The following is a 14,792-nucleotide window of genomic DNA, read 5'->3' as shown; positions in this document are numbered from 1 at the left end:
AATAGGCACTCAACAAAGGATGACACACAAAAGGAACCTAAAGAAAGACATTAGAATTGATTAGAAAAACCAAAACAACACTACTGGAAAATTTAGGTTCACAAAGCGTGACTTAAAATATTTATGTTGAGCTGGCTATTTTGAATTTGATTCTTAAATTTTAACCACAAAAGATTCGAGGTCTTGGAAAATTTTTGGCACTGGAATCACACCAAAAAAATGCATCAATTAATTGTGATAAATCTTTCAAAATTATTGTGCAACTACAGTATATTTTGGCGCCAGGATGCACACTTTTTTTTGTTTTATTTATCATTTTTTCTCTATTTTTTATTCTGCTTTGATTCTTTTTTTCTTGATTTTCTAACACATCAAATTGTATAGATCCAGATTTTAATAACTTTTCTTCAACATATTTGAATTTCATAACAAAAAACAGCCAACACAGAATTTGAAAAACAGAGTAATCCTAATTTTGGAATTTAAAAATAGAATGAGAAACTTCAAAAACACAATGGAGTGGATGTATATGAATTTGTATGGATCTAACATACAAATATGAACTCAAACTAAAAGAAAAATGCACCAAAGGATCAACAAAAACATAATTATAAATCTGGACTCAAATCAAATCAAGAAACCAAAATTATCAACAAATTTAGCACTACATGGAATTGATGACAAATTAGGAGAAACATGACTTAGACAAAACATAATAGGATTCAGAAATTAAAATGACTCAAGACACATATAATGAACCGAATAGAATTGCAAACAAGACTCAAACAAACTAAAAACAAAACAAGAACACAATTCTATATAGATTCTTACACAAATGTGAAAAGTAGAAGCTCAAGAACAATTTGAACACAATGCACCGATTGAATTTCTTCAAACAGCACCTAAATCAAATTAAAATGCAAAAAACAGCAAGGCAACATCAAGAAGTGAAGAACAACACAAAAATAAGAAGAACACAAACATAGAAATAAAAGAAGACACTTAGCTCTTGTAGAACCATAGCTCATGATACCAAATGATGGATTTGTGTCTTCTTCTTTGCGGTTTTTGAGTGAATTTGCGGAAGCTCCATGGATTGATGGTGGAACAAGGATCTCACGTAGAGAGCTGGACTCCTTGAAGGTGCATGCTAAGTATGAAGAGTGAGTGGTGAGGCCATCTCACTTGGAAGGTGACGGTTGGAAGATTAAGAGCCTATTCCTAAGAGGTTTTAGGCAAAGAGTGAGAATGGCACAAAATTGGCAGCATTTCACTAATGAATTAATCTTGAAAATACATGAGGTAGGCTCATCCTTTTATAGCCAAGGAGGACCGGAAATGGCCAAGGAAAATGGTGGGAAATTCAAATCCTAATGGTTTGAAAATTGGCGCCTAATTGTAGCTCACATGGCAAGTGTGACAAGGTTTGCTTCATGTGATGCAATTAGGTCTAAATGACCGGCCTTAGTTAGATTAGGTGTTTCTAGAAACCCTAATCTAACTTAGGTTGGTTTTAAGAAGCCAATATTCAACCTAATTACAATTAAACAATTTTACAAAAGAAAATTCCTATGCTACTTTGACAAGAATTTAAAGACTATGCTACGCTTGAATTTGGACCTCTTGGAACATGTAGAGGTAAGTTTCACTGCCATCAGTAGCAGTGTTCCAATCCTCTTCAGGCCTCTTAGCCATAGCCCTTGTAGTTGGCCCAATATGTCTTGATGTTTGGCTCTCTTTTGGGTTGGTACTTGGCCCTCTTCCATCATATTTGGGAAAAAGTTGTTAGGAAAGTTAACTAAAAAAGAAGCCACTGTTAGCTTTTTCTATTTTGATTTTTCCCATCATATCCATCTCTTTTGAGTTTTCACATGTTGTAGAACAATTTATTTATATTAATTGGAAGATGTTTAGAAAGTTAGAAATAAAATAAAATCTAAGGTTATTAAGCATGTTGCAGAAGTAGTTGAATGTTCCATGAAAGCCCAATAGTTGTGGGAGAAACCTACCAAGATAAGGATTTGGTTTGCTGCAAAAACTGCTTTTTCTGTATTAAGCATTGGATCTATGGAAATTGTTAAAGAAGTCAAGTCAAGGGATTTTACTAAGTTCTTAATCATGACTAAAAGATTATATAAAAGTGAGTTTATATTTTAATTTTTTTAGTTTTCTATTTAATTCTCATTTCTCAAAAATTTAAAATCATTGTTTTGGAATTATCATGTGATGTTCGTTAATTATTTGTGATATTAATAGAAGGGCGAGTTATGTCTCTTTCACCTACCACTAGAGGAAAACAATGTGATGAGATGATTTTTAAAAAGACGAAAGTAAAATGTTATTTTGAAAATTGTACAATAGAAATACACAATATAAATGTAGAATTTTTTTTTTCGATTATAATATGGTACAAAGTAATCAACTACTCTCTTAAGAATTCAATTTTCACAACTCTTTTAAGAATTCAGTTTTCACTGTGATGCCCATACCTGGTCCTTCTTGATGCTTTGGTGATGGTGACTATGCTCTCCTGATTGAGTGACTATTCTGATTTGCTATATTCTGTGTATTTGATTGAGTAGGGTACATGCATGTGAACCTGAGGTAAGAGACCAGGGACTGAGGTTTGAAGTTGAGTGAACATTATCGTTGGATGTATCCCATAGAAAGGTAAATTTCCTACGGACCTTTGTATTTTTTTAAGTTCAAAGTTTGATTATTCTAATTGCAAAAGCATTTCATAGGTATTTGGGGCACTTAAAATCGTATGTTCGAAACAAGGCACAACATGAAGGTTCTATTGTTGAAGGATACCTAGCTGAAGAGGTTTTGACCTTTTGCTCTCAATATATTGAAGGGATGGAGACAAGAACTAATAGACCTTCATGTGTGGATGACTCTTTTAACACCAATATTTCATAATTGAATACCCTATTTCCACCAATTGGTAGAGTTGTAAGTGTTGCTTTAACTTTTGAGATGTCAACTATTGAGAGAACGCAAGCACATCGATACGTGTTATTTAATTGCCCTCAAGTTCAACCTTACATTGAGTGAGTATTAACACTCGATATAAATCTAATTATATTGAAAAATTGTCCTTTATGGAATTATTAGTAATATATTGGTTTCAAAAAATTTCTTAGGGAATTTAGACAACATTTACGAAGAAGGTCTAGAGGGAGAAGAATTCCAAATACAAAACTAGAAAAGATTGTCATTAAGGATTTCATGAATTGGTTTCCTCAAAGGGTAGGTACAATATGTTTTTACAAGTTGGAAATTTCAATTTCAAAGATATACTGACAACAATCATTATTTTTGTAGATGAATAACCCATACATTTCAAGTACAGTTGTAAATTATCTTAAGTATCTAGCTCAAGGTCCAACAACACATGCTAGAAGAATTTATGCATTTAATGTAAATGGTTTCAAATTTAGAACTGAAAGTCGAGAACAAGACTTAAAAACCCAAAATTGTGGAGTGTTCTTAACTTCTTCAACATCATGTGTTGAAAGTGGTGTAGATCAAAATACTAGACAAGCAGATTTGGCATATTATGGCAAATTAGAAGATATAATTGAGCTTAATTATTATGGTCATTTTAAGGTTACCTTGTTCAAATGTAAATGGGCTGACACCACAAGGGACTGGCGTTGAGGAAGGATCCTTGGGGTTTCACTTGTATTAATTTTTCAAGGTTAATTCACACGGGAGATCGTGAGGAGCATGATCCATACATTGAAGCTTCACAAGCTGAAATGGTATATTATATAGATGATGAGGTGAATAAGGAATGGTCAATTGTTGTCCATTTGAAACCACGAGACTTGTATGATATGGGAGAAGGAGATGGTGAAGTTTGTGAAGTAGAACTATGTCCACAACTCTGACCAATTGGCATTATTTAGGGAGGATGAAGATGATGAATTACTAAATGAGGACAACAATGATGATGAACTTCATGAAAATGACTCAATGTCAGATAATAATAACATTGGTTCAGTTGCACTATTAATTTGTTCATTCATCTACTATGTGCATGTATGAAGCTTTTAATATATCTTCACTTTGAATATATCTTCAAATTTAAATTATGTTGTTGATTACTTCATTTTTATGTGCAGATATACCTAAACCTAAAAGGATCAAGAACTTGCTTAAGTCAGTTGCTGGTTCAGACAAATTTGTGGCCAACTATGTAAACATTAATGTTATGCCTTCTGCTACACAGGACTAGACAAGAACTACTTCTGCAAGTCCATTTGGATTTCCACTACCAGAAGCTTCTCAATCTGTTCATTAACAAACCTCACAACCTACACAACCACAAACTTCACAAGTTCCACAATCACAAGCTTTACAAGTTCCACAACCACAAGCTTCACAAGTTCCACAACCACAGACTGAATCTGAAAATCTTGAATCATCTGAATCTGTACTTCCAGCAACTTCTGAATCTGCACCAGCACAACCAACTTCTGAGTCTGAACCTGAAAGAGTGCAACCAAGAAAATCAAGCAATCAAACAACTATTAGTTTATTGATGTTATAGGTAAAATCTTTTTTTTTTCTTTACATGTAATAAGTTTCACTGCACATGAAATAATGTATTTGGATTTTTATAGATGGGGAAGGAGTTAGTCAAAAACTAAAGGTGAAGGTTAGGGATGCTCATAACTTACCTAACAAATTACATGTGGTGGTGAACTATGATGACAAATTTCAACCAATTGGAGAAGCATCTGGTCTACTTGCTGGAGTTTGTGGACAGCTAGCGACAAATCATGTATTGTTCCCTATTAGTTTTGAAAATTGGTCAACTTTGCCAGATACTTACAAGGATACGGTGTGGGAGAGTGCACTAAAGGTAATATAACTTACATTGAAATAACTTTAATTTATTCAATACATTTGGACTAATTTCTTTTCTTTTTTGAAGTCTCGATTTTGTTTCAAAGTAAATAGAGATTTGGCTAAAAGAGATGTTATGTTTAAAATTGGGAAACTATGGAGGGAACACAGATGCAAGCTTTGGAATGAATTTTCTGACCCACTTATGAGCAGAAGTGACCTCATCAAGAATGTTCCAGCTGGATTAAACATGGAACAATGGGTTGTTTTTGTTGATTATCGTTTGAGGTCTTTTACAGTCGTATGGTAAACTCTGTTTTTTTTATTATTATTAATAAGCTTACTTTAAGTTTAAACAAAACTGATTTCATTTTCACTTTGTAGAACATGTGTAATAGAAATAGAGATATAACAAAGAGACAAATTATTATGCACACTGGTGGTGCTATGTCTTTGTCAAGAAGAAGAAATAATTTGGTATTTGTTTACTTATATTGTGCTCTCTATTTTAGTATATTACAATTTCCGCCACAATATACTTATATTATTATTGTTGAACATATAGAAAATTGAGACTGGTAAAAATATTGGACGAGCTGAAATGTGGAAGATCACACATAAGAGGAAAAATGGCACATATGTGAATGATGAGGCGCTGGAAATTGGGGTAAGTGTTTGGACTGCTTTGATGATGATGTATTGATCATGATGATATATTGGACTGCTTTGATGATGATGTATTGATCATGGAAATATATTGGACTGCTTTGACGATGATGTATTGATTATGATGATATATTGGACTGCTTTGATGATGATGTATTGATCATGATGATATATTGGACTGCTTTGATGATGATGTATTGATCATGATGATATATTGGACTGCTTGCATACATCAAATCTTCCTCCTGAGTAAGCATCATGATTACATGCAAATGCTCATACTGTTTGGAATCTATGTTGTAGTTGTAGTTAAGAGTTCAACCATTTCATTATGTTTATTGCGACCATAATATATTCTAACAAGTATATGTTGTTTTTTTATTATTTTCAATTTTATCCAGGAAAAAATTGATGAACTAATGTTGACAAATCCAAAAGGTGGTTTAGATATATATCCAGAAGATCCAATTGGTGTCATATTTGATAAGGAGCATCCGAGTCAAGTTAGAGGGCTATCATATGGATCTTGTCCCAGCCTTGCTTTCAAAGGATCCACAACAAGGCTAAGTGGTATGAACCATGCTTCCTCTAGTTCAACTTCGTCAAATGTGGAGGACAAGGTATCTCAAATGGAAAATGAGCTTGCAACTGTGAAAAATCAAATGAACACTTTGCTTGCATATATTGCTTCAAGAAAAGATGTTCCAGAACATTTTGCTGCAATGGTAGCTAATTTGGTTCATGCATCCACCAATGAGGTATTAATATATTTAAATATTTATTGGTGTCTTTTATTTTATAATTATAAACATACAAATTCATTAACTTAAAATTATTTATTTCAGGCATCAGATTATGGAAGTGGTGCTCCATCACCTAATCAAGTAATAGGATCAAAGTGCTGGAAGCAAAACTAATTAGGGATGTGTGTTTTAATTTTAAACTTGATTAGGGATGTATGAACTTTTTATGTGTTTAATTTTCAATTACATATAAAATTTTGAACATTATTATGTGTACTTTAATTTTCAATGAAACGAATGGATGATTATAACTTTATACATTATTTTATTTTATTATGAAAAAGTGGTGATTAAATTTTATAATTGTATAAAACAGGTTATAAAAAAGTGGTTAAATTTTATTTATTCAGAATTAAAACTACGTCATTTAAAAACGCCACTACTTACGTATATTATGGCGTCTGAATCTTCTTCAATGAATGTAAATTGCGACAATTATAACTGACACTACTTACATATAAAAACCGCCATTACTTACACTATGTTTAAAGTGGCAGGTGTTGCGGTGGGTAGCGTAAAACCGTCACATTAAACTTTGTGGCGGCCAGTTCTATGGCAGTTTGGGAAACCGCCACAAGCGTATATTGTGGCGGTTATAAACTTCAGTTAATACGAAAATATCCGCCACAATATACACTTTTTTTTGTAGTAACACTAAATTGTCTATTAAGACTAAAAACTGTTAAACTAAAACCATTTAGAGCTTAAGCCCGTTAGGAGGTCCTTATGTTCAAAGGAGTAAAGTCAAAGACTGCAATTTTATCATGCTAAATGGTCTCACAATACAAAATGCACTAGACGATCTCAATGTACAAAAAAACGTACTATATTGTCTCACTGTACAAGATGTGCTAAACGATCTTTTAATGATTTACATGCTAGAAATTTTCAAAGAATAAGACAACTTAGACGATTCAGTCACCAGGAACATGTTAGACAATCACTTCATCTTTTATGCATTAGACGATCTTACATATCAGGGAGTTTCTAAACTCAATACTTATGTTCTTAAACTACTTTCTAATCATATTTAAATGATTTTGAACCTCATCTTGATAGTATTTAACATTCAAATAAAAGATTTCACTTAAACGTATTAGTTGAATGGGTCTAAAAAGTTTTCATATTCTTAACAAAAAAATATAGTCTTTTGAAAAATCTAATTGTTAATTCTATCATTATTAAATATGTTCTTTGAATGAAATAAATCTTACTTAACACTATGATATGCTTAAACATTATGAAAATTTGTAAAGAAAGAAAGTTTTTAAAAAACGATGTTTTAAATAAGAAATTATTCGAAAAAATAGATAAATATCTTCTATTGATTTGATTTTGAAATAATGTTTTTATAAATTAAATCTCATTCAAAGTATGATTTGCTTCAACATTTATAATTTAGTCAAACTTAGAATTTTTTTTTAAAAGAATTGTACCAATAGATTCTTGGTTTAAAATGTTTTTAAAAACAAAGATTGTAATACTAAATTATATTGATTTTATTCAATGCCAATTGATTTATTTTGTTTACATTATAGTTCAATTTTATTTGATTTGTTTCTAGAAAAATTTACATCACATAAGACACATAGATAATATCATATGAAAAGTTTCCATGTAGAGCGTCTAATAGAAAAACGAAGATGCTACAATACAAGATTCAAGCAAACTTAAAGATTAGAAGAATCAAGCTTCAACATCTAAATATATACAAATATAAAATGATTTCGAAGATCAACATCAATGTATAAACACTCAAGACGCGTAGAAATCTTGGTATTGGGAGTTTCCTCTTTGAGCATCTAATACGAATATAATGAAGAACAGTGCAAGATTTATGCAAACATCAATTACAGATGATTTAAGCTTCAACATTCAAAATTATACAAAAATATAAAGTATACAAAAGCACAGTGTTAATAAGTAGACACTTAAGGTGCACAGGATATCATTAAAGCATAAGTTTCCTATAAAGTGTCTAATTATAAAACAAAGATACTACCGTACGGATTCAAGCAGAATTTAAGTTAAGATTATTCAAGTCTCAACGTTCAAATGCTTACAATAAAAGAAATCTTTTGAATACCAAGGATATTAAGTTAAAAGGTCAAGACACACAAGAAATCTTCACAACAAGAGTCTCCTTTTAGAGTGTCTAATACCAAAAGGAAGTACAAATTCAAGCTTCAATGGTCATGTTTTGAAAGTTATATAAAAATCTAGAAGATGAAAAAGAAACAAAAACAAGACAGCAAGAGATACAAGAAATACAAGAAGGAGAAAGAAAGTCACTTCTATACATATTATATTCATTGTAAATTCTTCACTTTGTGAACTATATCCAGTGAGCTTTGATTGTTCTCTCTTTAGAGAGTGTTTTACTTATATATTGAGAGATCTTAGTCTTAAAGGGGAATTTGGAGTGATTTATCTTTAGAAGTGTAGAATACTTGTACTTGGAGAGGTGGAGAATACTTGTACCTGAAGAGGTGGAGAATACTTGCTCCTGGAAAGTGTTAAAACTCATTGTAACCAAAGTGTTTTTGGTTAGTAAAATCTTTTATGTAGTTTATCTAAGGGGACTAGACGTAACCTAAGTGGTAGGGTGAACCAATATAAATCTATGCTTACTTCTCTCTTTTTTTTGCTTGTTAGATGATAGTTTTAATTTGTCTTTAGATTTGCAATTTGAGTTCAAGCTCCATTCAACCCCCCATTTTAAAGCTAGTTGTTACTACACATGAAAAAAACGCTCTAACAGTTAAATTAGTTGTTCATTGTAGCTCTTGTATTTTCAACAAGTACACTTAAAGATCTCTAACTACTTGACTTGCCTTAATTTCATTCTTTACCTTCAATCTTTTCATTTATATTTTGAATTTATCCTTTAATACTTGAATTGACTAATTTTGAATTTTTCAATATTTTCAAATCTTCATCTTTTTCATTCTACAAACTTAAAACAAAAAGCTTGAATTTACAATATTTAAAACTTTTTTTTTCTTTGAATTTGTTTAAAAAAACTAATTTGGAAATATTTGTAAAATGAGTTAGTAAAAACAATTAAAAATATAATCTGAAAATATTTTTGTTCCAGATATTTCTTGATATGGAAAAAAAGTATTAAAGATTTTTATTTTTTCAAAATTTTTTTTGTCTTGGAAAAGATTGAGAGATATTTTCTATATATTAAACAAGATATTCATAATATTCATTTGCACAAATTTGTTTAGAAAAATATTGATTTTAAAGATATACGGACAAAACAGGACGAACATAGTTATTATGCATATTCAAATCTTTTAATTTTTATACATTAAATTTTTTTGATTAAGCGCATTTTTAGTACATATATGAATTTAAAAGATTTTATTTAAAAATTATAGCCAAAACTTGTTACTCGTGAAACATGTTCGCCAAATTGTCTAACATAAACAAACTTCTAGACGCTCAAAGAGTCTACTATACACTACAATTGTACAAATTAGTGTTAAAACAAAGTAACACATTCAATCTAAACTTTATTATGCACTTAACAAGCCCTATCACACCATCAAACAATATATGTTGTAAATTATCAAACCGTCTATTGGATATCGTCTATTGTAAACTTATGTTGTAGACACTCAGACCTTCTATCAAATCGTTTGATCAATATCTAGTTGTCGAAACATTGTTTAGATCTTGAATAAACAAGTAAGTCATTCAATAGTTTTTGTTCTCGTGAAAACGTAAACTCATAAACTTCATATACGATTTAGTGATCATTACACCAACCAATCCTTTGTCAACATAATTTTCCAAAGTTCAAAATAATTTAATTATTCATTTGAAATGTCATCACTAAGGTACATAATTAGAAACAAGAAAAGTGAGAAAATATGCTTTAAACTAAGTTTAGTCAATAATCTTAATTAATTTTTAATTAATTCTTATTAGGTAAATATTATTTAAAACAATAAATTTATTCTCAATTACAATCTGATATTATTTAAAATAGTGAATTGAGAATAAATCCACTTTTTTAAAATAGTTAACTACAAAGATTTTATGACGATGATTACATTTCAAATGAGAAAAAAAATTCCAAATCCAATCATATCATTAGCAAAGATATCTTTCAGATTTTTTACAAAGATAATCCTCTGCAAATTTTACTTGATTTAGAGAAAAACTCTTTTAAATCTTCTACAATATCTAGGCTTAGTTAATAAAAATTCAAATCACATGAAACAATATTGGAAACAAATTATATGAAAGATAAGAGAGAACAAAAGTATGGAACAAAATTGGAAAAAAAGATATATGTGAGGCAATCCATGACAAATAAGGACAAAAATTATAATAGGGAGGGTTGAAAGACAATATCAGAGACAGATTCTGGATTCAAATTCATGAAGAAAAGAAACCTATAAATAAAGACTACAGAGGAAGAACAAGAGGCCCGAGAGTCCCACAACACAATCTAGACTTAGTTTTATTTTTCTTTGAAAATCTTTTGTCTTGCCTCGACATAGAAGGAAAAACTCTTTTGTGTTGTTTCTTTTGTGATTTCGCACTAAATTTTTAAGATTTTGGACAATGAAGGTTTTCTTCTTCAATATTTTTGATAAGTTGTACTAGACGATCTAGTCTTTTTGAGTTCTAATCTTTGTAAGTGAAATTGTTTTTGAATGCTATGTTGATAATTCCATCCTTTGTTTTTATTGAAATTCTTATTTAGTTTATTACAATTGAATTTTTTGTTTAGTATGCATTATTTAAACAATCTTTTGTTTGCTTAATTCAAGAGGTAAAATATTTACAAAATCTCATGAGTAGACGCATGAACACGAGTAAGGTTTTGAATGAGTTAATGAAAATATGTTTCACTAATTAGATTCTATTGAATTGATTGATGCAATTCATCAATTCGATCCTGTTAGGAGATTGAATGAACAATATATGTATGAATTAAGACTTGAGACTCAACCTGTTCTTAGTACTTTTAATCGTTTATTATATTTTATTTTATTTTTTATTCCAACAATCACAAACCCTCCATTTCCTTTATTGTTATTTTTAACTTTTATTTCTTAAAAATAAATTTTAAACACTTTTTTCCTGAATTTTTAATTGGATTTATGAGAAGACAACCCATAATCAAATGATTTTATTTATATTATTATCTTTTTGGTATTAGACGACCTGGTAGTATGTTAGACTGTTTACACTAAAACTATTTTAATTGGATTGGATACAAATTTACGCTAAAAATCATAAATAAAAAAAATTCAAGAGTTATCACACAACACCAAAACTCATTCATACTCCACAATACAAGATGTTGTCTTTGAGTTCTTGTATTGTTTCAATAACTCAATAAGATTTCTTTTTAGAAACTAATCAAATACACCTAAACCAAACCAAACACCATTGTCTACACATCAACTGAGTCAGAAATGATCCATTTGCAATCCAAGAATCAACCTGATCAACGTGGAATCAAAAGGCTAAGGCAAAAAGCAAATTCTAAAGATCTCTCGATGGAGGCATTGCGAAAGAAGACAAATATTGGCTGAGGAGGTTCGTCAAAGGTAGATGAGTATGATTGGAAGGTGGTAGGAGAATGGATATGTGTCGGTGGAAGGGTCACACAGAAAGGTAGTCGTAAAAAAGGATTCACATTACTTTTCATGCAAAGGGAAGAACCTTAATTTCTCGATGCCAAATAGAAATAATTGTGTTGTAGATATACACATGATTCTCTGTTTATAAGGAATATAATAAAACAATAGAAAGGAATATAAAATTTAAATCCTAAAATTAGACTATTCAACATTTACATATTTAATACCACTATGTATATCTGTTTGAGATATATGCTCATTTGACATGCTATATTACTCGTCTTATATATATAATTTATACATGATGTTGTAGATCACATCTTATTTACACATTGTGACTTTTTTTCATTCTTTTATAATCAAATAATTGATATTTAAAATTGTATATTTAGCATTAATTCATCTTTAAGCCTCAATGAAATTGAACTCTTCACAATTTGAATGAAATTTTATTATGATACAGAAATATGCTTTATTTTGGTATAGAATTTTTTAAGTAATTCTCAAAAGGGGCATTTTCCGATACGTTTGTTTTTTACTCTTAAAAACCAGATAAGTAACCCAATTTTGCTACCATTTTGTTCACTTTTGCAATATTTTTTTATCAATGGTTATGATGGCATTCCTATGAGCTCTTCTTTGCGTTTTGGTGATGAACTTGCGGAAGCTAGTGGAGGAGATGAAGCAAGGCCTTTCTAGGAAGTATGGGTGCCTTGAAGGTGCATGAGAGTGGGGAATTGGGGAGGTTCGGCCAGCCCCTTTGAAGGTGATGAAGTGAAGATTAAAACCTAGATGCTAGGCAAGGAGTAGTGTATGGCACAAATTTGGCAGCATAACAATACTCTATTCAATCTTGAAATACATGAGGTTGACTCCTCCTTTTATAGGCTAAGGAGGACCTGAAATGATGATGTAAATGATGAGCAAATGCAAACCAAATGAAATGCAAAAGAGTCTTCTTTCAAACCTAAGGAATCTAGGCCTTCGACTTCTACCCCTAAATCTCCAATTAAATCGTCTAGTAAGAAATGCTTTAACTGTATGGGTTATGGTCACATTGCGGCTAATTGTCCTTCTAAGAGGAATATGTTTGTGCATAATGGCATTGTAGTTAGTGAGCATGATTCGGATTCACCTAAGCATTCTTCACATTCTAGATCATCTAGTGAGCATGAGAGTGAGAGTCCACTTGAAGGAGATTTGTTGGTTGTGAGAAGACTTCTTGGACAAGTTTTACAACCTTTTGATGAAAGTCAAAGGGAAAATATTTTTCATACAAGATGTCTTATTCAAAACAACATTTGTTCTTTAATAGTGGATGATGGTAGTTGTGCTAATGTGGCTAGTACAAGAGTAGTATATAAGCTTGGATTGCCTACTATCTCTCATACAAAGCCCTACAAATTGCAATGGCTTAGTGAAGTAGGCGAATCATTGTGAATAAGCAAGTCCTCATTAATTTCTCTATTGGAAAATACAAGGATGAGGTTTTATGTGATGTTGTACCCATGGAGGCAACACATGTTCTTTTTGGAAGGCCTTGGCAATATGATAGAAAAGTTTTTCATGATGGCTTTACCAATAAACTCTCTTTTGATTTCCATGGTCACAAGGTCATTTTGAAATCTCTCTCTCCAAGAGAAGTCCATGAGGACCAAATTCTTATGAAAAAAAAGAGGGAGAATGAAAAAGTAAAGAGTTCTAATCCTACGCTTCTTGTGTCTAGGCATGAGGTCCAAAGGGATATAGTGGCTCAGAATCCTATTTTTTTAGCTATTCCTAGACCTCTTAAGATAGAACCACTTGTAGATAGTCCTCATTGTTTGGATAATTTGGTAAAGGAGTTTCATGATGTGTTTCAAGATCCTCCAAAAGGACTTCCACCTTTGAGAGGGATTGAACACCAAATTGATTTGATTCCGGCATCTTCTTTACCCAATCATCCGACCTATAGGACAAATCCAAGTGAAACTAGGGAAATTCGCCAAAAAATTGAGGAATTAATTGCTAAAGGTTGGGTTCAAGATAGCATGAGCCCTTGTGCTATGCCTATTATCCTTGTCCCTAAGAAAGATGGCACATGGAGGATGTGTTCGGATTGTAGGGCTATAAATAACATTACAATTGAGTATATGCATCCCATACCTAGGCTTGATGATTTGTTGGATGAATTGCATGGTTCAAAAATTTTTACAAGATTGATCTTAAAAGTGGCTACAATCAAATCCATATAAAACCGGGTGATGAATGGAAGACGGCCTTTAAGACCAACTTTGGTTTGTATGAGTGGTTGGTTATGCCATTTGGCTTAACTAATGCTCCAAGTACTTTCATGCGCCTCATGCATCATGTTTTAAGACCATTCATTGGCAAGTTTGTTGTTGTTTATTTTGATGATATCCTCATTTATAGCTTGTCTTTGTATGACCATAGGATGCATGTTAGACAAGTCTTGGAAAGCCTTAGGAAAGAACATTTGTATGCTAACCTTGTTAAATGTATGTTTGCACTTGATCATATAGAATTCATAGGGTTTGTTGTCAGTAGCAAAGGGGTCCATGTAGATCAATCTAAGGTAGTAGCCATTCAAAATTGGCCAACGCCTACAAATGTGAATGATGTTCGAAGTTTCCATGGTCTTGCTTCTTTTTATAGAAGATTTGTACCAAACTTCGGTACCATAGCTGCACCTCTCAATGATATAGTGAAAAAGGATGTGGTTTTCAAATGGGGAGAAGCACAACAAAATGCTTTTGATGTTTTAAAACAAAAATTGACTAAAGCTCCCATTTTAGCCCTTCCTAATTTTTTAAAATATTTGAGATTGAATGTGATGCTTCAAGTATAGGCATTGGGT

The 14,792-nt window shown here is 31.4% G+C and overlaps 1 protein-coding gene across 1 annotated transcript; it reads left to right on the top strand.

Moving 5' to 3' along the window:
* Nucleotides 1-5,277: 5,277 nt before the first annotated feature.
* On the top strand, nt 5,278-6,466 carry LOC137825936 (uncharacterized). Its single transcript, XM_068631749.2, has 4 exons — nt 5,278-5,334; nt 5,423-5,524; nt 5,925-6,281; nt 6,369-6,466. Exons 1-4 carry the CDS (start codon nt 5,287-5,289, stop codon nt 6,438-6,440), a joined length of 579 nt encoding a protein of 192 aa, XP_068487850.2. The 5' UTR covers nt 5,278-5,286; the 3' UTR covers nt 6,441-6,466.
* The last annotated feature ends 8,326 nt before the right edge of the window (nt 6,467-14,792 follow it).

This window comes from Phaseolus vulgaris, chromosome 8 (assembly GCF_051622355.1).
Source record: "Phaseolus vulgaris cultivar YP4 chromosome 8, ASM5162235v1, whole genome shotgun sequence".
Taxonomy (NCBI): Eukaryota; Viridiplantae; Streptophyta; class Magnoliopsida; order Fabales; family Fabaceae; genus Phaseolus; species Phaseolus vulgaris.
This window is presented reverse-complemented; position numbering and strand designations above follow the sequence as displayed.

What these genes read in the sequence shown, in the direction of transcription:
- LOC137825936 (XM_068631749.2), top strand. Translation starts at nt 5,287, where the DNA reads ATGCACACTGGTGGTGCTATGTCTTTGTCAAGAAGAAGAAATAATTTG. An exon ending in CAAGAAGAAGAAATAATTTG is followed by an intron (nt 5,335 to 5,422) that starts GTATTTGTTTAC and finishes TTGAACATATAG; the next exon opens with AAAATTGAGACTGGTAAAAA. An exon ending in ATGAGGCGCTGGAAATTGGG is followed by an intron (nt 5,525 to 5,924) that starts GTAAGTGTTTGG and finishes AATTTTATCCAG; the next exon opens with GAAAAAATTGATGAACTAAT.